At 51.8% G+C, this 27,111-nt stretch overlaps 1 protein-coding gene across 8 annotated transcripts in view; it reads right to left on the bottom strand.

Annotated features, from left to right (window-relative positions):
* The window catches only part of ZC3H18 (zinc finger CCCH-type containing 18), a 68,361-nt gene that overhangs the window by 12,217 nt on the left and 29,033 nt on the right, over positions 1-27,111 (bottom strand). For all 8 annotated transcript variants that reach the window (XM_017859899.1, XM_017859891.1, XM_017859875.1 and 5 more), the window contains 5 exons: positions 26,084-26,232; positions 25,699-25,791; positions 24,460-24,617; positions 15,331-15,448; positions 12,847-13,115 (listed from right to left, as the gene is read on the bottom strand). In XM_017859899.1, coding sequence (XP_017715388.1) covers positions 12,847-13,115; positions 15,331-15,448; positions 24,460-24,617; positions 25,699-25,791; positions 26,084-26,232 — 787 coding nt within the window. The remainder of the gene's footprint in view (positions 1-12,846; positions 13,116-15,330; positions 15,449-24,459; positions 24,618-25,698; positions 25,792-26,083; positions 26,233-27,111) is intronic.

Below are 27,111 nucleotides of genomic sequence, written 5' to 3' on the forward strand. Positions count from 1 at the left end.
TAGGCTGGTATGGTGGTTTCGCCTGTAATCCCAGCACTGTGGGAGGCCGAATCACGAGGTCAAGAGATCCAGACTATTCTGGCTAACACAGTGAAACCCCATCTCTACTAAAATATAAAAGTTAGCCAGGCGTGGTGGCAGGTGCTTGTAGTCAAAGCTACTTGGGAGGCTGAGGCAGGAGAATGGTGTGAACCCGGGAGGCGGAGCTTGCAGTGAGCCGAAATCACGTCACTGCACTCCAGCCTGGGCCACAGAGTGAGACTCCATCTCAAAAAAAAAAAAAAAAAAAAATTAGTTGGGCGTGGTGGCGGGCACCCATAATCCCAGCTACTTGGGAAGCTGAGGCAGGAGAATTGCTTGAACCTGGGAGGCAGAGGTTGTTGTGAGCTGAGATCATGCCACTACACTCCAATCTGGGTGACAGAGCCAGACTCCATCTCAAACAAAACAAAACAAAACAAAACAAAAATTAACTGGGCGTGGAATACGTGCCTATAATCCCAGCTACTCGGGAGCCTGAAGCAGGAAAATCGTTTGAACCCAGGAGGCACAGGTTGCAGTGAGCTGAGACTGCACTACTGCACTCCAGTCTGGGCAACAGAGTGAGACTCCATCTCAGAAAACAAATAAAAAACCCAACACAAATGATATTAAAGTGACCCCCTATATATAAATCTTTATCTGATTTCTTAAAGGGCAAACTCCTGAGAAATGGAATTAATGGGTCAAAGGAGATATATATTTTACAGGTTCTTGGTAGGTTATCAAATATTTTTTCCTCATTTAGCCAGCAGTGTGCGGTGCCAAACCTGAGCTTGGTGTCACCTCTAACAACCACAACCACCACCTAGACACAAACCAACCCAAAATCCTGGCAATTGTATAAGCAGAACATGGTTTTTTTTTTTTTTTTTTTTTCTTTAAGAGACAGGGTCTTGCTCTGTTGCCCACGCTGGAATGTGGTGGCATGATCACGGCAGCCTTGAGCTTCCAGGCTGAAGGGATCCTCCCACCTCAGCCTCTTTGAGTAGCCAGGACTGCTGGTGTGCACCACCACACCCAAGTCATCAAACACTGCTTTAAGGTCTCCCTATGTTGCCCAGGCTGGTCTCGAATTCCAGGCCTCAAGCGATCCTCCCACCCTGGCCTCCGAAAGTGCTGGGGTTATAAGCTTGAGCCGTCATGCCTGGCCTGCAAACACATTTTAAAAGGCTGTTTTAGCTCCTGTGTTACTGTTGAGTAGATTCTCTGCCCTATGTCTTGCTCACCTCCGGCTCTGCTGTGGTAGCATCTGTTTACGTCACATGACAACACATGAAACCATCAAAACCATCGGTGTTTATATTTTCAGAGCTTGTTTAATCAACCAACTGGCCAGCAAACATGCCTGCTATCTGCTGAGAACGCAGGATGGGGGCAGCTTCCCACTTAACACTGACCTAAGGACACGGACACACGACATCACAGCTTCAGCTCCTGTATATCAGCCCAAAACCCCAAGAGCTATTGCCACATCTGGGAGTCTCCTGGAAAAGTAATCCAGGAAGAAGTCAACGCCTGTCTGATGATCCTCCTTGTCACAAGCTACTGGAGAGCTACTTTCACCTTTATACTTCCTGTATACTCTCATCCTAAAAACCCAAGAGGAAACGGAGCACTGGTGAGCCACAGGGACGGTGGCCCTTCCAACACAGGGAGAGGGAACGGCAGAAGTCAAGGCATGGTCGAGACCACCTCCTCTTCGGGTGAAGCTGTAACAGCATGTGGAGTCCTTGCTGTGGTGAGGGGGAAGGAAAACAGCATCTGCTTGTCCCCTGCCATGGCATGGAAATAAAACCAGCTGAGGTCCAGAGAGGCGGGCGGTGCAGACTCCACGATCTCAGGGCAGCTGGTGCCTGCCCCCCAGGAAGAACTGCTCATTCCCTCCGGGGACAATGACACCGAATTTCCAAATGAAGATGGCCAGAGGCAGGCCCTGCAGGGGTCAGTGAGGTCTCTCCTTCTCTGGGCCAGGGCTGTGGATGGGCCTGCACCGTCTCGTCACTGCACAGTGTGCCCTCCGCTGCCACCGGCCGCACCACTTTCCTTCTGAAGTAGCTGCTTCCAGGCCCAGGAAGCAAGGAAGTCCTATCCAGCAAGTCCATGTTCCCATGTGTGGGACACGGTGGTACTGATTGTAACCAGGATGAAGATAACCAGTTTTTTTCTTTCTTCTCTCTTTTCTTTTTTTTAGATGGAGTCTTGCTCTGTTGCCTAGGCTGGAGTACAGTGGTGTGATCTCGGCTCACTACAAGCTCCGCCTCCCAGGTTCACGCCATTCTCCTGCCTCAGCCTCTCGAGTAGCTAGGACTACAGGTACCCACCACCACACCTGGCTAATTTTTGTATTTTTAGTAGAGACTGGGTTTCACTGTGTTAGCCAGCATGATCTCGAACTCCTGACCTCGTCATCTGCCCACCTTGGCCTCCCAAAGTGCTGGGATTACAGGTATGAGCCACCGTGCCCAGGCCATTTTTGTTTTTGAGACAGTCTCGCTCTGTCACCCAGGCTAGAGTGCAGTGGCGCAATCTCAGCTCACTGCAACCTCCGCCTCCCAGGTTCAAGTGATTCTTCCACCTCAGCCTCCTGAGTAGCTGAGAGTACAGGCACCCGCCACCATGATCAGCTAGTTTTTGTATTTCTCATAGAGAGGAGGTTTTACCAAGTTGGCCAGGCTGGTCTCAAACTCCTGACCTCAAGTGATCCACCCACCTCAGCCCAGATAACCATTTTTACTTTTGACTTTATTACTACAGTAATAATGACATGATTTGGGATCAGCTTTACAGTAATGAGGCAAAATTTCCTTTTAAAAGGTGTTTGAGTTTAAAAAGTGGACCAGATGCACTGGCTCATCATGCCTGTAATCCTAGCACTGTGACAGGCTGAGGTGGGAGGGTCGCTTGAGGCCAGGGGTTTGAGACCAGCCTGGGCAACATGGCAAAACCCCATCTCTACAAAAAATACAAGAATTATCCAGGCACGGTGTTGTGCACCCGTGGTCAGTCGGGGCTGAGGCAGGAGAATCACTTCAGCCTGGGAGGTCAAGACTGCAGTGAGCCGTGATTGTGCCCCTGTACTCCAGCCTAGGCGAAAGGGCAAGAAGACCCTGTCTCCAAAAGAAAAAAAAAACAGTGAAAGTATTTAAAATATGCAAATACATAACAAGCAGTATCTGGATACAGAAAATTATGCAAGTGGGGGCTGGGCACGGTGGCTCATGCCCGTGATCCCAACACTTTGGGAGGCCGAGGCAGGCAGATCACTCGAGGCCAGGAGTTTGAGACCAACCTGGACAACATGGTGAAACCCTGTCTCTACTAAAAATACAAAAATTAGCCGGGCCTGGTGCTGCCTGTAATTCCAGCTGCTCGAGAGGCTGAGGCAGAAGAACTGCTTCAACTTTGAGGCCGGGCGCGGTGGCTCACCCCTATAATCCCAGCACTTTGGGAGGCCGAGGCAGACGGATCACGAGGTCAGGAGATCAAAACCATCCTGGCTAACACGGTGAAATCCTGTCTCTACTAAGTATATTAAAAAAAAAAACTAGCCGGGTGAGGTGGCAGGTGCCTGTAGTCCCAGCCACTCGGGAGGCTGAGGTAGGAGAATGGCGTGAACCTGGGAGGTGGAGCTTGCAGTGAGCCCAAGATCGCACCATTGCACTCCAGCCTGGGCAACAGAGAGAGACTCTGTCTCAAAAAAAAAAAAAAAAAAAAAAAAAAAAAAAAAAAAAAAAAAAAAAAGAAAAGAAAAGAAAAATTATGCCAGTGGCACAAGAATTGGGTGAGTCTGGGAATTGATCTGTGTTGTTAAGTCACATCTATGGACTCCGAGAACCAAATATAAATGAACTGTGCCCCAGCTAGTGTCTTTCCTCAGACCTGGGGTGGGGGCCCAAACCATGAAGATGGCTTCGGTCGGGTGTGCACAGCTCCGGCGGTCAGTTCCAGCGGCAGGTGTCTTGGGAGGCTGAGCCACTGCTCATCAAGAAAGCACCACATGCGAAATGGTCACGTGATGCTGTGGGGGAGGCAGGGCCAGGCCTGGCCGGTCCGAGGCGCAGAGCCAGTGCCAGGAAGCTGCTCCAGCCGGGCCATCTTCCTCATGCTCCCTCCACTGCTTACAGTTTCCCAAACTTTACAAAATCGTTGTGTCTCACATTTATTTATTACAGAAAACATCTCAAATGTTATTTAAGGATTTTTCTATTTCTGTGAAGAAAACCATTCAATGTTGTTAACTCCTACATGCTCTCAGGAATCTTCTAACAGTTTTTTTTGTTTTTCTTTGAGACAGAGTCTTGCTGTCACCCAGGCTGGAGCACAGTGTCAGCTCCCTGCAACCTCCGCCTCCTGGGTTCAAATGATTTTCCTGCTTCAGCCTCCTGAGTAGCTGGGACGACAGGCACACGCCACCACGCTCAGCTAAGTTTTGTATTTTAAGTAGAGACTAGGTTTCACTGTGTCGGCCAGGCTGGTCTTGAACTCCCAACCTCAGGTGATCCACCCACCTCAGCCTACCAAAGTGCTGGGATGACAGGCATGAGCTACAGCGCCCAGTCTTGTAATTGTTTTTATGGTACATTCTCATCTCCTAGGAAAGGCCTGGCTGATCCCAGGTTGGAGGGAAGAGCTTATGGTGTCAAGACCCAGCTGGGAGGTGCAAGGAACAGCCCTGTGTGCACCAGGAAGCCACAGGACACGGCTGGGATGGTGGGCTGGGATGGGAACCAGGACGAGAGAGCTGGGCTCAGGCCATGGTGCCCTGGAGTCCTACTGCAGGCCTGCGCCTCTGACCACGGTGCTTGTAACCTTGGTCCTATGGTGGCTAACAGGTTGTACCTGGGGCAATGGGGCTGGGACCACTGGGCATTGTCTCCACTGTGCTTTGATTGTGAGTCTCCAGGCCCCAAGGCTGCGGCAGAAAGCAAGGCTGAGCACTGGGACCGAGGCATGTGCCCTTCTCTCAGCAAAGGATGTCACTCCAGGGGACATCCTGATTAGACTTGGAAAAACCAAGCAGATACAAAACAAACAAAAGCAAAACACACAACATGGGTGCCCCAGGAGAGCCCACCACGAGCGGCTCAGCTCCTTCACAAGTAGGGGCCTGCTGGGAGGGAGCCAGTGTGGGCTGAGAACGCTTGCAAGGGATGGCCCAGTCAGGAAGGTCCGCCTCCAAGCTGGGCCAGGACAGATCTGGAATTTGCATGAACACTTCCCACCGGAGGGAAAAACCCTCCAGACGACCTCTGACTGAGGAAGCGGCCATTCCCGCAGCACAGGGCCTGTGCTGTCATCTGGCCCCCACTCCCCGTTCAAGGCCACAGAAGACTCTCTAAGGGGCAACGGTCAGCTCTACCACCAATGCAAACATGCCAGAGACAAAACCAAGGGCCCGAGGCTGGCACACTCACAGCTCATGCCTCACCGACACCAGCGGGAACACAAGGCTGCTACAGGCCCCATGTGTCCAGAAACTCCAACCCAAGCAGCTGCCAAGTTTGGGGTCAAAGGTAAAAAAGGATAAAAACGCAAGAAGGTTCTTTCCTCAATCAAAAGAGCTAAGCATCTGAATCAACACGGGAAAAGGGAGATGGGAGCCTACAGGCCTCCCCCGGCTGAGCCAGCTCAGAGGCAGCTCCGGGAGCACCTCCACAGCGAAGCTTCTCTCCCGGCTCGTTCCTGTGTCTGCTCTGTGGAGCATTCAGCTACAGTCCACATGCTCTGCCCACTTCCCTTAAAACGTAACAGAAAAAGCCCAAAGCAGATCTGGAGTGCCAGACCCATGTCTTTACTTTTTGCAAAAAAAAAAAAACAACAACAAAAAAAAGTGGAGTCCAACGGACAGGCCAGAACAGGCCTGAGTGGCCGTCACCTTCTCTGTAACTTGCGCAGAAGGCCACGCGGCCTCATGCACACCCGCGAGAGCCAGTCTCAGCGCAGAGCAGATACAAACACCAGCAACTGCGCCTTCTGTGCGTTAAACTGCACATGAAAATCCCTGACCCCACCAGTCCCTTACCCAGAAGGTTGGTCTAAAACAGGGTTTCTTAACCTTTTTGGGGAAGTCACAAATCCCTCTGAAGAAGACTGTGTAGACTGGTCCACTCCCAGCAGAGATCTTGAGACTCCTGGGGTGCCTTAAACTGGCAGATGAGAGGGCTCAGCCCAAATAACTCAGGATGAAGCGGCGGCCCCGGAAGTAGGCGCTCACCGGATGGGCCACAAAAGGACACTGTGGTGTCTGGAACTTACCAGGGAAGTGTGAGAATGAAGAGCCCCGGGTGAGTAGGTGCTGGGGGGCAAGTGCTTCCCGTCTCGGGGTCCACCCCACAATCCCACTGCAGGAGCCTGCCTAGCTCAAGCCCTGAAGGGGCACCCAAAGCCACAAAGGTAAACCTGGAAGCTGAACAGCTTGGAGAGAGCAGGCAGCCCAGACAGCTCCCGGAAGGTCCCCAATCAGTGTTTACATTTCTAATGACAATGACTGGTCAAAGAGCATCCTAATGACATAATGACCTAATGAGGTGCCTCGGCTGTGAGCACACCCACTGGCCTAGCTATAAAGATTAGAAGTAGGTGTCACAAAAGGGATCGCCCCCCCTTCCCCACCTCCCCACCCCCGCTAGCTCTACAGATGCATTTGATAGAATTGATCGAAAGGTTCTGCTCTAATCATTTTAAAATAGCCCAGATGGAGGAGCGGGTAAGCCTCAAAAGGCAAACCAGGTCGAAGACAACGGCACAACTCCGCCTCCAGCCGCAGGTCCAGGGGGAGCTGGTCAGGAACTCCTGCCAGAGATCCCAATGGGGATGAGATCCCGACGGGGACAAGCTAGCCAGTCCCAGAGTCAAACAGCTTAGGCAGTAAGAGAGAACCTCAGGAAAGAGGGGTATTAGGCTAGAGATAAGGAAAAGAAAGGGCTCCCCCATGGACAGCCTCAGACGACTCAGGGCAGCGTTTCCTATTGGGGCTCAGCATTCTCCTTCCTGGGGGAGGCCCTCAACTCTACTCAGGACACCCACGGCACCCGACGGTGGCCAACTCTTGCTCCTCCTGCTGCCCCTTGTGAAGCCTGGGGTGGTGAAGTGCCTGCTATAATGAGCTTGGGCTGCGCTGGCGACGAAACAAAAAGTGACTGCGCTTCATTAGGATGTAGCCCCCGACGGCCTATTCCCAGCGCAATGTGCTGCACACTGCAGAGCCCCTCATTCGTGTTCTGCTCGGTAGCTGAAGGCAGAATCTTCCCAAATGGATCTCCCTGGGCAAAACTGTGTCATTTTCCTCCAGTTTAGGTGAGAAAAATTCTTTCTATTCATCTGATGATTAAAAACTCCCAACCTGCCAAAGGCCCACCCATTCAATATGTGTCTCACTGCAAGGGGAATTCGGCTGCTCCTGAAAAGGCAGCCAGGCTAGTTCTGGCTGATAAGTGAGAAGGAAGCAGGAGCACTGGCTGGAAATTCTGCGCTGGGGAAACCCTTGTCCTCCAGGCAGGTAGCGGGCCTGGCAGGGTTCCCACGAAGGTGAGTGAAGCCAAGACTGGGGACTCCCCAGCACCCGGAAGCTGGCTGAATCCAGACAAGCGATGCAGAGCAGAGAACGTCAGCCCTGCTGCTGGCAGCTTGGGGAAGGCGCTGAGGGCAGCCCCAGGAGCACAAGCAAGTGATTCAGGAAGGAAAGAAACGGACGTGAGCCTCGCAGAAGGGGAATAAACCAGCTCAGAAACAGGTGGGAAAAGCGGCTCGGCCCAGTTTGGTGAGAGAAGCTGTTTCTGATTTTAAGAAAAACTCATTTAGTACAGGATTTCCTGAGCCCTAGCTGTGAGCCCAGATCAGGCTAAAGAACGTCTGGGCGCCTCCCAGTCCCCTCCCGATTGTGAGACTCCGTGAGGCTAAGGGCTCGGGGGCTGGCGACGGCAACCTGCTGCCGGGTGGCCATGCTGGCAGAGTTACCCTCTCCAAGCCTCCTGGGATCCGTCACCTGCTTTCCTCTGGGGAGGCTGAGCACACTGGACAGAGGGGCTCGGCAGTTGGGAATCTACCCTCCCATCCCACGAGTCACTAACTTGAGAGGGCCACAGCAGAGGAACACAGAGACCTTAGGCACAACCGCCCTCTAATACATACCCCAAAAGTACACTCTTGTACACAGAAAACATCCCTGAGTTGGAAGCACAGACTCCTGACTGGGAAGAGCCCCGGCTTCTCGGAAACAGGCAGAATCCATGACTAGGGGCTGGGGAAGGTCTGTACAGGCCAGGAACGTGTGCCCACAAGCCACCGAAGTGGACACGCTGAAGGACTCACAAACCCAGAACCACACAGCACAGTGACCTTCCACGTGGATATCATTGCCTTTCTATGTCTCTGCTTCTAAAACCAAGGATCTGGGCTGCGTGAAAACCCCCATTTTACGAATCTAGAAAGCAGACTGAGCTGGTTCTGTTTGTAGAAATCAATCTGCAATTTTGTCAACTTGTAACGATCAATTATGACATGCAGGCAAAAATGCAGGCTGCTACCAAATCTAAAACTCATTGACAGCACCCCCAAATGAGTGAGCACCCCCAAATGTGGATGAACACCAACCTGTGTGGGACTCTGGGAGACGCAAGGAGGCTGCAGCGGGGAACAGGGCAGACGGTGATGCCCCAGGACCACCTGCTGCGAGGGCTCCAGATGGGCACTGAGGGCCATGAGGAACAAGAAAGCAGGCTGGCAAGCAGGAGGGGATGGGGAGAACTCCCTGTGCAGAGGAATCAGAGCAAAACCCTGGAGGAGGTGGAGGCAGCCCGTCCATCCAGGCAGAGGGAACAGAGGAAGTGGGGGCAGTCCCTCCAGGCAGAGGGAACGGAGGAGGTGGGGGCAGTCCGTCAAAGGCAAGAGTGAGCGGCTGGGGGTGGGTGCATGGGGTGCTGGATCTCACCTTTGCAGTGGGGTTCCAGTGGAGAACACAGCCTTAGGCTGAGTCCACACTGAAAATGCTGTGTGCTGTAGGGAAAGGGCTTCTATCCAAAAAGGGCTTGAAAGGCTGAAGAAGACAGCACAATATCAAGGTCAATGCTAGTTTCCCCGTTTGGATGACCATATAAACTTCAAAATAACTATAACATAAAAGGATTAAAAACAGCTGAAGTATGTCACTTATTCTGAATGTTCTTTTTTTTTTTTTTGAGACGGAGTCTTGCTCTGTCGCCCAGGCTGGAGTGCAGTGGCCGGAACTCAGCTCACTGCAAGCTACGCCTCCCAGGTTCACGCCATTCTCCTGCCTCAGCCTCCCGAGTAGCTGGGACTATAGGTGCCCGCCACCACGCCTGGCTAATTTTTTGTATTTTAGTAGAGACGGGGTTTCACCGTGTTAACCAGGATGGTCTCGATCTCCTGACCTCGTGATCTGCCCACGTCGGCCTCCCAAAGTGCTGGGATTAAAGGCGTGAGCCACTGCGCCCGGCCCTCAATGTTCTTTAAAAAGATTACTTTGCCTAATGTTAGGAGAGTATGATAAAATACAGCACATTTAGGGAAGTCCACTCATTGTGAGCTGGAGAATGAAAACAGTCAAAACTGGGCCACCAGCTAAGCAGCAGCAACAGCCATGAGTGACCCTGAAACAAAGGCCTGTGAAGTCCTGCCTGAAAGCTGACTTTCAGAAAAGAGTAGATGACTTGTGTTCCACTGTACACAAGAATGGGTGTCGTCCAGCCACACGGACAAGATGATGTGGACGAGGGGCTTGTTTCTGTCCCGTGGGGGAATGCAAATGCTTCCAGAGCCACAGTCGCAGGTCCTGATGGCTGCTGCCCACGCCTGCAGGTCTGGCAGAGTCCAGCGTTATTGGAAGGTGTAGGTTAGGTCCAAATGTGGATTTTATGAGACCAAGTCAAACAACATCCCCGAGTTGGAAGCACAGACTCCTGACTGGGAAGTCTTGCAGCCCATGACCCTGGAAGAGTCTTGGGCTGTTTCCCAACAAGGAAATGCCTTGATCCCTCCTTGCATTTCACTGCCACAGGGACGCTGACACAAACCACCCCTGAGACGGAGCAATGTTTATGATCTCATCGAACCCCCCCTTTTTGAGACAGGGTCTCTTCTCTGTCACCCAGGCTGGATCAAAAAGACCTATGTATAAGAGCTAAAACCATGAAACTCTTAGAAGAGAACATGGCAGTAAATCTTTATGACCCTGTATTAGACAACAGTATCCTACATGACACCAAAACCATAAGCAACAAAAAGAAAACATTAATTGGAATTGCATATCATATACCTGATAAGGGACTTGTGTCTGGAATACATAAAGGACTATTACCACTCAACAATAAAAACAAATTAAAAAACGAGCAAAGGAGCTGAATAAGCATTTCTCCAAAGAAGATACACAAACGGTCGACGAGCACAGAAAAAGACGCTCTCGTTATCATCTGCCATCAGAGAAATACAAATCTCAACAGCAGGGAGACGTCACACCCACCAAGACAGCTGTCATCAACAAGACGGACAACAGCAAGTGCAGACAAGGATGTGGAGAGATGGCGCCCTCCTACGCGGCCAGCGGGAATGTAAAAGGTGCAGCTGCTGCACACAACAGTCTGGGGGTTTCTCAAATAGCTAAACATAGAGTGACCACGTGATCTAGCAATTCCACACTGAGGTATATGCCCAAGAAAAATGAAAACCTAGGTCCACACAAAAACCTGCACACAAATTCATGTTCACAACAGCCAAGACGTGGAAACAACCCAATGTCCATCAACAGACAAAGGGAGGGACGCAACGTGGCGTATCCATGGAGGAGTAAAGCACTGACCCACGCTACAGCGTGGACACATGTGAAAAACGCTCAAAGTGAAAGAGGTCAGTTACAAAAGGCCATGTATATCGCACACTTGTTTCTACAAAATGTTCTGAACGGGCAGATCCCTAGAGACACAAAGCTGTTAAGAGACTGGGAAGTGGCCGGGTGCGGTGGGGCCGTGCGTGGTCAAGCTGTATCCCAGCACTTGCGGAGGCAAGACGGGCGATCACGAGGTCAGGAGATCGAGACCATCCTGGCTAACACGGGTGAAACCCCGTCTCTACTTAAAAATACAAAAACTAGCCGGGCGAGGTGGCGGGCTGCCTGTGTCCCAGCGACTCCGGGAGGCTGAGGCAGGAGAATGGCGGACCCGGGAGGCGGAGCTTGCAGTGTGCTGAGACCGGCCACTGCACTCTGCACTCCAGTCTGGTGACCAGAGCAGACTCCGTCTCAAAAAAAAAAAAAAAAAGAGACTGGGAAGGGTGGGGAAGTGGAGAGTGACTGCTAAATGGGTACAAGGTTTCTTCTTTTTTTTTTTTTGCAGCGTACTCTGTCACCCACGCTAGAGTGCCATGGCACAATCTTGGCTCACTGCAACCTCAACTCAACCTTCTGGGCTTAAGCAATCCTCCTGTATTAGCCTCCTGAGTAGCTGGGACCACAGTGGCGCACTACCACGCCCTAATGTTTTGTATTTTTTTGTAGAGACGGGATTTTGCCATGTTGCCCAGGCTGATCTCCAACTCCTGAGCTCAAGCAATCTGTCCACCTTGGCTGCCCAAAGTGTTGGGATTACAAACATGAGCCACCGTGCCCAGCCTAGATTTTTTTAAAACAATTTTTTTTTTTTTTAAAAGACACAGGGTCTCGCTCTGTCACCCAGGCTGGAGTGCAGCCGTGCGAGGGTAGCTCATGGCAGCCTCCAACACCTGGGCGATCCTGTAATCCTCCTGCCTTGGCCTCCTGAGTAGCTGGGACCACAGGCTCATGCCACCTCGGCCGGCTAATTTTAATTTTTTTTTTTTTTAATAGAGATGGGGTCTTGCTTTGCTACCCAGGCTGATCTCAAACTCCCGGCTTCAAGCAATCCACTTGCCTCAACCTCCTAAAGTGCAGGAATACAAGTGTGAGCCACCGCAAGGTTTCACTTTGGGAGATAAAAGTGTTCTCATATTGATTGTGATAATGGCTGCACAACTCTGAATATTCTAGAAACCAATGAATTGTACACTTTAAATGGGTATATGTTGCATGGTACATGAATTATATTTCAATAAAGTTGTAAGAAACACCCACAAAAAACATCATCCAGTACTCTAATATCCACTGAGGCCCATCCATTCTGCTCTAATAGTCAAGTATATTTGAAGGAAAAAAACAGCTGTCCTGAGCCCCAGCGCCTGCCTGTCTCATGGGTCTTGGCTGTTCCCCCAGCAGCTGGCAGTAAGGATCATTCTGCATCCAAGGCACCCACTCCACAAAGGAAGTGGCAAGCAGGAAACGGCAGCCCCCCAGCCCTCCCCTGCATGCCGGCTGCTGGAGTGCCTCACCCTGGCCAGCAACACGGACAGCCCACAGCACCTGAGCCCAGTCCCAAGCTCTGGGGCCAGGCGTACTTTGGAATTCAGAACTCTCCTGAGAACAGTAACATGGTGCCCAGGGTGTGAGTTACACACCATGCGTGGTACACAAGGGCAGTGTCTGTTAAAGCACACTGATGTTTGCATGTGGACTGTAAGCACTTTCACATCAGTGAGATCCCCTAGAACAAGAACAGCCTCCCAGGAGCTCAGGGCAGATGTCACCACCTTGGGAGTTTTACAGAAAGGCCCAGTGTCGGAGAGCTTTGGGTTTGGAACTATGGGTTCCGGCCATGGGCCTGCACTCGTTCCGTGGGCTCCAGAGCTGTGGGCAGCAGAGTGGAAGCGCAGGTCGAGGGGCTAGGGACAGAGCTGCATGCCGGACCTCCCCCACACCCCGGGGCTTCAGGAACCAGGGTCTACCTTGGTGGCTGCGGGGAGCGGGGCTTGGGTTTCCCCTTCTCCTTCTCCCGCTCCTTCTCCCGGTCGCGGTCACGGTGCTGCCGGTCCTTCTCGTCCCGCTTGGCTCGCTCACGCTCCCACTCCTCCTTCCTCCGCTGCCGCTCCTTGTCGCGCTCACGCTCCCGCTCTCGCTCACGCTCCCTCTGCCGGCGCTCCCGCTCTCGGTCCCGCTCCCGCTCCCGCTCGCGCTCGCGCTGTCTGTTCTCTCTCTCTCGCTCCCGCTCCCTTTCCTTTGTTAAAAAGCCAAACACATGGGGATACAGTGCATTATTTGGGTGACTGAGGCACTGAAAGCCCTGGCTCCAACACCACGCAATCTGTGTCACAAAATCACACCTAAACCCCACAAACCTACACACAAAACGCCAAGTGCACACGACTATGACTGAACTCTGTGGTGGAGTACAGAGGAGATGGCAAGAGAGAGGCAGGATGAGGGAGCACCCTCCAGTGGAGATCTAATTCCCAACTCTCTCCTTAAAACACAACGTCAAAAACCGGGTCAGATGCCAAATTAGAGCGAACACGAACTAGGAGTGAAATCATCCCAACCGCCAATTCTAGACTAACTCAAGGCAGCAGTTCTGCAGTCACAGCCCAATGCTGCTGGGACAGATGGCCTTCTGCTGTGTGGCCTGGGCAAATCCATTCGTCCATCCAGAGACGGGAGTTCCAGGCTTGTCCCAGGTGGGTGCAGCCACGGCAGTGCACATGCCCTGCCTCTGGAGCAGAGTGGGCATCCAAAAGGCTGCTCCTGTTCTTCTAGTACAATCCTCAGATGCCCTTTCCAACTGTCTCTCTGCTCTTACTCATTCATTTGCTCTAATATTCAATGTTAAAACTGAATAAAGTCCAATTACAGTGCACCTGACGGGTTTCAGGCTTGAGGCCTCTGCTGGGGAGATGTGGGGTGTACCCCCAGCCTCCCTGCTGCCCCTCCCTCGGACACAGCAGAGAGGAACGCAGTGGAAAGGGATTCCTGGGGCTTTCTCCCACGTTCCAGGGTACCCTGCCCAGGGGTAGGGAGCAGGACCCTGCAGCCCACCTGCAATGAGGAAGCTGCTCTACGGAGAGACGGGGCACGAGAGGATCGAGCAGGGGGACTTCTCCGGCACAACAGGGCCCTCTCCTCTCGGTGAGCTCACCCTGATGGGCTCCTGAGGAGACAGCTGCACCTGGTCCTCAAAGCTCATGACTGTCCCCGCAGTCACAGAGCAGGAACTACACGGCAGCTTCTAACTGACCCTTCCCTAGAGCACTTCGTCAAATCACCCTAACAGCTAAGATGAGGAACTCACAGTCTGAAGCACTTAATTCATCAACACGCTAAACTGAGGCTCAGACCAGGGAGATTTCCAGGGAGGAAATCTCAGTATAGACCAGTCTTCCATGAGAGCAGTGAGGTGCAGCAGGCCCGCAGGAACACACTTAACAAGCTGGCTGAAGTAGATGAGAACAGGCGCCACATCCTAAACGGGATCACTGAGGGGCAGGGAAGAGTGACACACCCGATCGGGGGACACAGGCACCCCTGGACACAGGCATCATTAAGTATACTGGCAAATCTCATTTTCAAAACCAGGCCGAGCTGGGTTCCGGGGCTCACACCTGTAATCCCAGCACTTTGGGAGGCTGAGGCAGGCAGATCACCTGAGGTAGGGAGTTTGAGACCGGCCTGACCAACATGGCAAAACCCCATCTCTATTAAAAATACAAAAAATTAGCCAGGTGTGATGGTGGGCACCTGTAATCCCAGCAACTCAGGAGGCTGAGGCAGGAGAATCACTTGAACCTGGGAGACGGAGGTTGCAGTGAGCTGAGATCATGCCATTGGACTCCAGCCTGGGCAAGAGAGTTAACTCCATCTCCAAAAAAAAAAAAAAGAAAGAAAGAAAAAGAAAAAACCAGGACAGGCACAGTGGCTCATATCTGTAATCCCAGCACTCTGGGAGGTCGAGACAAGTGGATTGCTTGAGCTCAGGAGTTCAAAACCATCCTGGGAAACATGGTAAAACCCCATCTTTACAAAAAAATACAAAAAATTAGCTGGGCATGGTGGTGCATGCGTGTGGTTCCAGGAGGCTGAGGCAGGAGAATCGCTTGAACCCAGAAGGTAGAGGCTGCAGTGAGCCACGATTGCATCAGTGCACTCCAGCCTGGGTGACAGTGAGATCCCATCTCAAAAAACAAAAAACAAAAACCAAAAAAACCCCCCAAAACTATAGCAAGAACCAGTTTTCAGGCAAGTCCTTGTTCAAATGACCATTGATTTAATCGCTGGCTCTGAATTAGTTCTCCATAACAATCAATTTGGTTTTGAAATTGGTACACTGTGCTGATTCTATAAGCTCATATAAAGCCCTATATTTTTTACTATAAATAAAAAGGGATGACTTTAATGAACAGATCATGAAGTTCATATCTGGATATTTAAGTCATACTTACTCGGTAATTATGGTACGGCTCTGTTTCTGTATACTGCACCCTGAAATTCTCATACTGTCCGCCACGCCAAAACCGCTCAATTTCATAGTCATAATAAGGGTCCGCATAAGGCTCGAGTCTGAAAAGGGCCAATGAAAAAGAACTCTCATCACTTAGGAACACTGGTATCAAAAGACCACATTAACATTAGGGACAGAAAGGAACAGGCCGTGGCGCAGTGGGGTTTACTCCAGGAGTGCGGGGTTAGATCAAGGTCAGGAAATCCATCCACAAACCACACAGAAGAGCAGGCCAAAAGCCAAAAGGTTCTTTTCGCAGATGACAAAACGTCTGACAAAATTCAATAGTCTTTGTGACAAAAATACTCAAGAAAATAGGAAGTGAGGGCCGGGCGCGGTGGCTCATGCCTGTCATCCCAGCACTTTGGGAGGCCGAGGCGGGCGGATCACCTGAGGTCGGGAGTTTGAGACCAGCCCGACCAACACGGAGAAACCCCGTTTCTACTGAAAATACAAAATTAGCTGGGTGTGGTGGCTGATGCCTGTCATCCCAGCTACCCACAGGGCTGAGGCTGGAGAATCACTGGAACCCGGGAGGCGGAGGTTGCTGTGAGCCGAGATCGTGCCATTGCACTCCGGCCTGGGCATCAAGAGTGAAACTCCGTCTCAAAAATTAAACAAACAAACAAGGAAGTGATACTTTAGCATGATAAAAATATACTGACACACTTTGGAACTAAAGCCAGCACCTTACTCACTGGAGAACAGGAGGAGCTCCCCCAGGAGTCTCCGCAACCACCTGTCCCTGTGTGGAGGCACCACCTGACTGGACAAGGGGAGCCCACTAGAGGCACAAGAACACAAAAACAAGGAGCAAAACGAGCTCAGATTTGCAAAATGATATGATACTACACATGAAAACCCAGAGACTTGATGGCCAATTCAAATAAACAAAAAAGAAACTTGGAAAGGCAGAGGATTAAAAAAATTAACATAGAAATCAGTGTCTTCATAGACACAGATTATAACCAGTTAGAAGGCAGAGTGGAGAAAATCACATTTACAATAGCAACAAAGAAGAAAAAAATACTGAGGAATAAAATATTAACATATTTCACCAGAAATGTGCAGAGCTCATTCCTGAGAGATACGAAGCGTGCGTGAATAAATGGGGAGATGCCTGAGAGACACGAAGAGTGTGTGAATAAGTGGAGAGACACCTTTGTGAATAAATGGAGACACCTGACATGAAGTGTGTGTGAATAAACGGGGAGACGCCTCTTGCACTGGGACAGGACAGCTCGGAATCGCCCACAAGTCAGTCCTTCCTGTGCTGACTTATAAATGTGACACAATCCCAGCAAAAACACCAATGAGCTTCTTTCCGGAGCCAGACAAGCTGACACCCAAGTTCACGTGAAACATCAGACCCCAAGACCAGCCAAGAAAACCCTGGAAATGAAGACATGCCAGACACGACCTCTGAGACATTAAACATCCTAAAAAGCCCGTATAATTAAGCCAGTGCCATCGCAGCACATGAAAACCGGCGGCCAGAAGCAGCAGGCAAGAGGTCCAGACACAGACCCAGGCACGCCCAGAGAGGTGGCGTCTCAGGGACAGAGGGGATTCTTCCTCGAACAGGGAGGGTCAACTGTCCAGCTGCTGGGAAGGTCAGGCTGTCTTCCCCACTGCGCACAGGGTGGTGGGGTCTGCTCTAAACTCCTGGTGGGGCCCACAACTCTGCACCTCCCTTCCTGCAGAGCAGAGGAAACAAAGTGTACACTAGCAAGAGGAGGTCCCTGGACACCCCTGCAGGGTATGCCTCAGCCCCAGGTCAACCCTCTGCTTTGGGTAGACTGGGTGGGAACCTGAGGCATCATGGCTTGCGGTGGCTCCAGCTATGGGTGGCCACTAACACCCTCGAGGTCATCTCCTCAACTCTCCACATGGCCTAGGACTGGCTCTCCCCAAGGACACAGCTTCAGTTCGTTCCAATCAGTCCGACATCATTCAATCGAATGTGCAACTACTCAAATCACACTGAATTACGATACTCAGTAAACATCTGTAGAGACCTGTGGTGACATGACATCATGCTACACAAAAAAGAAGAGGAAGCCTGGACAGCATGCGAGGTACAGCATGTAGAGACAGCTCGTCTCTACAAAAATACAAAATTAGCTAGGTCTGGAGACGTACGGCTGTGGCCCCCAACTACTTGGCGGGCTGAGGCAGGAGGACTGCATGAGCCCAGGAGGGCAGAAAAGCCTTTCCCAAAATGAGTGTGAGGGTGTGTGTTCTCTGACAAGAGGGCTGTGCTGGCAAATTTGTTTTTGGGAAACTGCACTTAAGCAAAACGAAAAGGCCTCTTTCCTACAGGCTTTCTGGAAGTCGTGGGTGAGTGGATAGGAATGAGGCACACAGCATTTCCTCAGCGAGGCTGCCTCAGAACCATCTGCTCCGCAGCATGCGCTCTAGAGAACGTGTCAACACAAACACCACCAAGAACCGCACCCGCTTTCTAGAGAGCGTGCCACCACAGCACGCCACAGCACGCCACCTAGGGAACCGTACCCGCGTTCTAGAGACCGTGCCACCACAGCACCGGCCTGCCAACGGGTAACCGCACCGCAGGTTCTAGAGAGCGTGCACCACAGCTACGCCACCGGGAACCTGCACACCGCGGGTCTAGAGAGCGGCCACCACAAGCACGCCACCGGGAACCGCACCCGCGTTCTAAGAGCGTGCACCACAGCACGCCACCCCGGACCAGCACCCGCGTTTAGAGAGCGTGCCACACAGCACGTCCACCTGGAACCGCACCCGCGTTCCAGAGAAGCGAGACCCACCACAGCTCACGCCATCCGATTAGGAACCGCACCTGCATCAGAGAGGCGTGCCACACAGCAACGCCACCAGGGAACCGACACCCGGCGTTCGTAGAGAAAGCGAGTGCCAGGCAACAGCACGCACACGGGAACCGCACACCCGCCAGATTCCTAGAGAGCGTGCCACCCAGCACGCCACCTTCGGGAACCGCATCCCTCGTCCTAGAAGAGCGCGTGCCCACCACAGCACGCCTACCTCGCAGTTACCGCAACCGCGTTCTAGAGAGCGTGTCACCACAGCACGCCACCGGGAATTGCAACCATGCCAACAACGGACTCCTCAGTACCATCGTGAAAAATTCTGAAACACTCTTGAAATGAATTTGGAAGGGTATTTAATTCAACTTAAAAATAAATGCTACTGGGCAGTATCATGGTCTGCACAAACACTTCCCAAACTGTTTTAGGGAATCCAAAATGCTAATGGGCCTTTTGAGAAAAGGGTTCTGTGATCAAGCAAGGTTGGGCAAAGCTGGCTCGCAGCAAATGGGAGGCTCGCGCCTCATTCTGCAGTCAGCACTTAACCAGCCAGCACCAACAGTGTCCTGTGCACACACATGCATTCTGCACTCCAGAGACCCCGCGTCCCCGGAGGTCTGGGCAGTGTCAGGCTCAGCACTGGCACGTGGAGTGGACTACTCCTCGCTGGAGGGGAGAACCCGAGGTCCTGGTCAAGAGGAACCACTGGACACGCCTACCAGAGGCAGGTGGTTTCTGCCCACAGCCCTGCCCAGGGAGAGGCATGGCAGGTGAAAAGTTGAGCAATTAGAGAACGTGTAACAATCAGACGTTTGGAGCTTGGAGATCACTTTGTTTAACCATTTCATTTCAATGACAAGGAAACTGGAGCTCAAAAAGTACTAGAAAAAGTTCTAAAATGTCGAACATGACCCACTTTTAATCTAAGGGTTATGCAATATTACACAATGAAACACAGCTTGCATTTGTACAATTCAGGTTGAAATTGTGCTGACCTCAACCCAGGTGGAGGGAGGCTGTGCTCTGCAAAGGGTGGGAGTCAGGTGCTCACATGCCCCTGCCTGCTGCAGAGACCCAAGGTGAAAAGGAGGGTCCCAGGCAGTTCACAAAGGGAGCAGTGATGCAGCCCCCTGCTGCCTCTTGTCCCTCACCCCACCCAGCATGGTCTGGGTGGTGCCCACCTGCCTGTTGCCCACCTTCCTGTTGCAATGTTGGCTACTGAAAGTGAAGGCAGGGGATGAGGTCCCCGAAGGCATGAAGAGGCCACAGGCAATGCCTGGGCACACATACACCCATCTGCCCTCAGAGTCTGTGGGACTGTGGGCTTGCCCATGTGGAGCAAGCCTGTCTCACTCTCCAGGTAGCCCAACCCTCCCTCCCTGCTCACTCAGGGGCTTCCCTACAGAGCACCAGCAAATCCCAGGTAAATCCACTTGTACTCTCTCAGGTAAGCATCTGGGACAAAGGAGGTGCTCGACCAGCATCTGGTAGACCTGTTACCTGAGGAAAGGGAGTGTGCTTTTTGAAAATTACTGTTCTGGTTTCTCTGTATCCCAGCCTGACATCCTACTCCAAAGAACAGCAGCCTGCACTCCCATCTCTAATACACTGGCACCGCACCACTTCCTGTGCTGGGGGCGTATGGGAAGTTGGCAGGGCCCAGTCCGTGGCCCTGGCCATGGCCTGACAGCCTGACGCTGATTTAACCAGAAACTCTGTTCACGGTGGGGCTACTACTGACGACCGCATTTCTCACAGGTGACATCCTGTGCACACTAGAGGCCCCCCGTGTCTTTGGGTCACATGTCCCTATTGGACTTGTAGAACATTCTGGGTATAGCATCCCCAGCAGCCCTATGAAAAGATGACATTTCTCCTTTTTTTTTTAAAGACAGAGTCTCACTCAGTTGCCCAGACTGGAGTGCAGTGGCACGATCTTGGCTCACTGCAAGTTCTGCCTCCCGGGTTCACGCCATTCTCATGCGTCAGTCCTTCTCGAGTAGCTGGGAACTACAGGCGCCCGCCCAACCCCTATGCCCAGGGCTAATCTTTTTTGTATTCTTTTTTTTAGTAGAGATGGGTTTCACGGTGTTCGCACAGGACTGGTCTCACCTCCTCGCTGAGCCACTTGGTGATCTGCTCCCGCATCAGCCTCCCAAAGCTGACTGGGATTACAGATGTGAGCCACCCGCGCCTGCTGTCATTTCTTAAGTCTTACATATGTGAGAGTTTTTATGCTTTTGGTTTTTTGAGAGTCTCACTCTGTCACCCCAGGCTGGAGTGTCGTTTGCCGCTCGCCGCTCCACACCTAAGAAGTTGGCTCCACCCATGCTGAAGGAAAACAGTGAGTGGAGGGGAGCCAGTGGTGGGGCTTCGGGTTTCAAGAGATTCTTCACCCATCAGCCTCTTGAGGTAGCTTGGGATTACAAGCGCACATTGCCACGTCTCAAAAAAAAAAAAAAAAAAAAAAAAAAAAAAAAAAAAAACAAATAAATAAACTAAAATAAAGCAAGATAATGGAGTTCACTCTGTCGCCCAGGCTGGAGTGCAAGCGGCACAATCTTGGCTCACTGAAACCCTCCGCCTCCCCAGGTTCCAAGCAATTCTCCTGCCTCTCCAGCTCCGCCGAGTAACTGGGATTACAGGAGCATACTACCATGCCCTGCAAAATATACATATATATATCAATATAAATAGTAGAGACAGAGTTTTAACCATGTTGCCCAGGCTGGTCCTCGAACTCCTGAGCTCCAGGCATATCCGCCCACCTCGGCCCTCAAAACAAGTGCTGGGATTACAGCGTGAGCCACCGCACCCGGCTGCAAAGTATTATTTTTACTAAGTGATCCTGCTAGGTGAATTTTTAATTCCAAAAGAGATATAAAGAAAAAACAGGCCGGGCGCGGTGGCTCACGCCTGTAATCCCAGCACTTTGGGAGGCTGAGGTGGGCGGATCACGAGGTCAGGAGATCGAGACCATCCTGGCTAACACGGTGAAACCCTGTCTCTACTAAAAAAAAAAATACAAAAAATTAGCTGGGTGTGGTGGCGGGTGCCTGTAGTCCCAGCTACTCAGGAGACTGGGGCAGGAGAATGGTGTGAACCCGGGAGCCTACAGTGAGCCAAGATGGCGCCCCTGCACTCCAGCCTGGGCGACAGAGCGAGACTCTGTCTCAAAAAAACAAACAAACAAAAAAAACAAAAGGAAAACAACAACAACAACAAAAGGAAAAACAATTTTCTTGTCCTTTATACAGTACCAGACTATTTCCTGAAGACTTCTCGAACAGGCATCATAGTCCACTGGTTCTACAATGACGTACCTAGAGCTCCATCCTATAGTAAGCAAAGCCTGCCTGCATGAAGGTGCTTCTATGTGACAATTAGTTGCAAAACTCAACATCAGATGGCTAACGTCTATATTCCCAGCAACTTAGAAGGCTCAGGCACGAAGACGGCTTGAGTCCAGGAGTTGGAGACCAGCCTGAGCAACATAGCAAGACCTCATCTCAAAACGCCAACAGAAAACCCTCAACATTAGGGAATAAAATGACGTGGTATCTTTAGAGGGTTTATGTCCCTGGAATTACTTAAAATCAATGATTCTCAGACTTTAATATGCATCAGAATTACCTGGAGGGTTTGTTTTTAACAAACCACTGGCTGGGCTCTCCCTGGAGTTTCAGACACAGTCTGTCTGGGGTGGGGCTGAGAACCTGACCTCTCACATACTGCCGGGACAGACGTGGCTGAGGTTGAGGCGCCACGCCAGGAGGTCACAGCTATCAATCCAGGCTGCATTCTCCTCACCTGTGCAGCAGGGACATGGCCCTGACCTCGGCCTGCTGTGACCCAAAACAGGCCAGGGGCACCGGATGCAAAGCCTGTCATGCAGCCGGATTCCAGCATGTGAGTGCTGCTGGCTTGGCCTCTTCTGTGCCATTAGGGCCCCGGAGCCTGATGGCCAACTGGGCTGCCAGCCACCCTCCTGCACACCCTACAAGCTGTGGCCTGCTTTGCCAGCTGTTCCAGGTGAGGCCCAGCCTGCAGCAGGCACGGGTAGGCCTGAGAAGGCTGGGTGACAAGGGGAGCCACTCATGCCAAGAGCACGCACCAGGACGCCTGAGCTTGCAGCGCAGCTCCCTCCCTCCCTCTGGGTCTCAGCAGCCCAGCCACACTGGCTCCCTCCACTCACTGTTTTCCTCTGCAGCCATCGGGTGGACCCAACTTTCCCTTAGGTGCTCTTTGTGACAATCATAGGGTGGTCTCCACCCTCCTGGCAGGACGTTGACTGACAGTTCTTCCCACTGTGTCTATCAGAAACAGCCAGGGCACCTCGTCACTGTGACACATGCACCCTGACCCTGTTCCCAGAAGTCCTGACTCACCAGGTCTCAGGGGAGGCCTGGCACAAAAGGCCGCAGATTAACTGTAACATGCAGAGGCCACACTATAAAAACAAACAAAATACAAACATACGGAAAAACCTGGCTCTCAGACACCAATGAAAACCTTTCAGCCCTGACTGCCGAGGCTTTAGCATTTGGGGGTCCTGAAGTGTAGACACCGGCTCCTGGGAGAGAAGCTAGGGAGCCAGGAGCCAGCTTCTGTCACCTGGTGCCAGGACGGGAGACACCTGTTTCTGTAACCAACACTGATACACAAAACACACACAGAGGGCACTCCAAAAAACCTCAGAGACCTGCCGACCCGCTTCCAAGCAGGCAGTTTTCAGGTCCCTGCTCCAGTCAGGGAAACTGGAAATAGAGGGTCAAGGATCACACCCAGGTTCTAAAATCCATCATCCCATAACTCCCCACACATATTTATAGAGTCCTCCGTGCGCACGAGCTCTGGGGCAGGAAACACGATAGGTACATCTAACAAAAAAAAAAAAACAAAACAAAACACAAAGGCCTCCAGGGCTTCAGGAGACACCCCCGGGGATCCTGCAGAGTTCTGACTCGAATGCATCTTTCTATGATCTGACATTCCACACGAAATTTCATGAGAAAATGTACACGTTTTAACCAAGTCTTTAAATACCTATCCCTTCAACCTCTAAGCTGTCACCTTCTGGGGCAGGTGTGGGCCACTGGGGCTTCCTTCCCCAACTCCTGCAGGCAGAAAGCCCAGGGGAGCCTGCTCGCAGCAAGAAGGCCTTGAGAAGGGCCTTGCAGGGCCAAGTCAACAGGACCGAATCCTGGAGTGCACGCACTGCACGCCTTCCTTTTCTGTGCGCCGTTTATTATCACTCCAGACAGAAATCATAGTGATTATGATTCCCTAATAGCTACCAGAAATGTACAGGGCTGCTAAAGTCTCAGCATAATGGAGCGCCAATTCAGATCTGAGAGAATTATAATCCACTTCCTCGCCCTGAACCTCACTGTGCCACCCACAGGCAGAGTTTTGTAAACAGCACTTTGCATGCCACGCAATCCTCCCAAGGTCTGACTTCCACCCTTCAACCTAGGCACTTCTTCTGTAAGACAGGATTTTTAAACACCAGGCATACATGGGCCAGGCGCAATGGTTCACACCTGTAATCCCAGCACTCTGGGAGGCCGAGGTGGGCGGATCACTTGAGGTCAGGAGTTCAAGAACATCCTGGCCAACATGGCGAAATCCCATCTCTACTAAAAATACAAAAATGAGCTGGGTGTGGTGGTGCACACCTGTAGTCCCAGCTACTTGGGAGGCTGAAGCAGGAGAATCGCTTGAACCCACAGAGGCGAAGGTTGCAGTGAGCCGAGATTGCACCACTGCACTCCAGCCTGGGCGACAGAGTGAGAATCCGTCCCAGAAAAAAAAAAAAAGACCAGCCATCAATGCCCTGAAGGAGCCAAGCAGTGAAGACAAAACAGCACTGACAGCGAAGAGGCTGCAGCTGTTATGCTCCTGGCTTATGGCAACCTCCACACATTTCCTGGCTCCTGGGTAATGTGGGGAGGGGTAAGGAGCCAGAAACACAGACTTGTGAGGCTCTAGAGGCCTGGAGGACAGTGGCGAAAACTCTCAGAGCTCAGGAACCACAATGGTGTGAGCGCTGCCCGTCGAGGCCCACAGCACAGAGCCGCAACGCTTCCTTCCCAGAAGCAAAAAGCTGAGATGAGCTGTGAGGACCATGGCTGAATGCTCCCAGGCATGTCACTGCGACTCCAGCAAGTGGGGCTGGGCCCCAGCCGAGGGCACCCTGGGGCACCGGACATGGCCGCAGGCAGGGAGGAAACGGAGGGGCAGGCGGGGCCATTCCTTACACTGTGTCTCTGACATCTCTCGGGATCCGAGAATTCCAATCTCGAAAAGCTTCATTTTCTTTGTCAAATTCCCGTTCGTCTTCGCCAATGGTCACCGTAAACCTTTTCTCTTCAAAATCAGGCTCCTGTTCTTTTCGGATAGTTGCTTTTTTTAAAACCTACCGTTGTAAGAAGAAAGAAGTCAACACGGAGGGGAATGCTGGGCGTCGCTGGTAGGAAACACAAAAGGGGCCGCCCCACCCGACTGCAGCAGCCCCCCAGGAGCAGGAGCCGCAGGCTGCAAGGGCTCGAGGGTGAGGGGCGGACACAGCACAGGCATCTCTCTGGGGAGGGCAGTCTGCGCCCGTCCCTGCATGAACAGCTGCCCCCAGCCTCCGTGTGCCCACGTGAGGCATTCATCACTTCCTTCAACTACCCTTGGAACTGAACCCACGGTTCAGTTATTCAGTGACAAGCAGCACGTGGAGTGGCTGGAGTCTCAGAGGGAAGGAGGTGACATGCCGAGGGAGAGAGGAGGAACATCTTGTCCATCATTTCCCAGCAGAGAGGCTGACCAGGAAAATGAGGAAGCGGGGCTGGGTGCCGGCAGAGTGGTTCCCAGAGCTTAAGTTCATACACTGGGGCCAACATGGGCCTAGAGGGAGGGAGTGTGCAGTGACGGGGCCAGAAAGCCCCAAGCTCTCTCCAGAAGAGCAGCACCGAGTCTCAGGAACATGAGGCGCAGATCCCGGCGGTGCGGTGAGGGCAGCCTCACCAGGCTTTCTGTGAGTGGCTGGAGACGGCACCCTGTGCTCCTGGGCAGCGCCAGTCGGGGGCCCAGTGCTGATCCAGCCCCATGAAGACAGTGGGTGTGCCCTGGACTGAACTTCCTGGCCTACTGGGCTGCTGCCTGAGACAGTTAGATATAATTCTCCATCCTTCTGGGCCTGGTGGCGCATGCCTGTAATCCCAGCTATTTGGGAGGCCGAGGCAAGAGAATCGCATGAACCTGGGACGTGGAGGCCGCAATGAGTCGAGATGGGCTATTGCACTCCAGCCTGGGCAACAAGAGTGAAACACCTGTCTCTCACACACACACACACACACACAAAAAGACACCACAGAAACCGACCCCTAACTTCAGAGCTTTTTTTCTGGGGCTTTCCATGGCTGTCTCTGGACTGAGGAAATCCCAGTTTTGTCAAGAACCACGCCTGTAATAGCATCTTTCTTGTAAGGATTTCTGCCGAATTCTGTTACCTCCTTTGCATGCCGGAGTCCTCGTTCCCAGGCACTCTCTGTTGGGGGCTCTGGAGGGGGTGGAGGCAAAATTTCATCAACTACCGGCCCACCCTGTTGAAAAATGAGAAGGGAGAAGGTGAGAAAGTAAAACTTTCAAGTGTACAGAGAAACCAGACAGTAAAAACATCAAAACAACACAAGCTGGCCGTGTGTGGCCGCTCTCCTTCCACCAAGCCTCACTCCATCCCCAGAAAGCCGAGGCCTGCTTCCACTCGGGACAACAGAAGCAGCTGAAAGGGGGCACTGAGCCTGCGCTAAGGCACAGCGACTTGTCTTAAGCTTGAGATTCAGACAGAGCTCAGCTGGCTGATGTGCTAACAATGAAAGAAGAGGCATCACGCACCCAAGGGTTGGCGGGCATCAGCGGGTGAGGTCCGAGAGGCGGGGCGCCATTAGGCGGGAAGGGATCGGCTTTGGTGATTAGGGAGTAGTTCCCCTTGTCGTTCACTCCAGGGTGTATAAACCTACAATTCATTCCCCAGGTACAGTTCCCTACGGAAACAAAAGTGAGATCAGAAAGGGTCCACAAGAGCCTAACTGCACAAGGGCAGCTGCTGGGGTTGGGGGTGGGAGAGGGCAGTGGCCATGTTTACCCAGGCCTGATGGTGAGCCACACAGCAGTGGGGACTGAACGGGGAGGTGGGTGGGATAAGCCTGGAGAGGCTGAGCCAGGCAGCTGCACCTGCCCAGGCACAGCAGTTCCCCAGAGGCTGCCAGGAACCCATGGCGCCTTGGTCACAGGAAACCGCCCGTTTCAACGTCACTTTGTGGAGAGTTCATGCATACCAACTGTCTGAGTACTAATTTTCCCCTTAAACCAGAAAAGCCCCAGAGCTTTGCTTCCAGCCCTGGCCCAGGCTCATCTAGGTACAACTGGATGTTAACTGTATTTGTGCTGAAATAGACATCAATGAGAAGCATTAACAACGATCAGAAGCCTGCAGGTGTGCTCAGGGTGCCCTTGGCCACCTCTGCACATCTGCATTTCTCTTATGAAAATTCTCACAGAGCATTTCAAGATATTTCTGGAATTTAAACAGAGCTTTTACACTTTGCTCATAAATAACAATCACAATCCTTCATCTTCACCAGAACATCAGGGTTAGTAAAGGAAACCTCGACTTTTCAGTGCAGAATGTAAGACATCTAAGTGTTTAATTACTGAATCACTTTTTAAAAATGTACTTTTTTGAATAAATAACATGTACACATTGTTTAAAACCAAATATGGCATATAGTATCTAAGTGATTTTAGAAATTTTTTCAATGGGTTAACATACAGTTAGACTTTAAATCATTTAAAATTTTAATCTTAAACATCATGAATACTTAAGCTTGCATTAAAACCAACTCAACACAACATAATAACAA

The sequence above is a fragment of the Rhinopithecus bieti genome, unplaced genomic scaffold, assembly GCF_001698545.2.
Source record: "Rhinopithecus bieti isolate Rb0 unplaced genomic scaffold, ASM169854v2 scaffold_1618, whole genome shotgun sequence".
NCBI classification, from domain to species: Eukaryota; Metazoa; Chordata; class Mammalia; order Primates; family Cercopithecidae; genus Rhinopithecus; species Rhinopithecus bieti.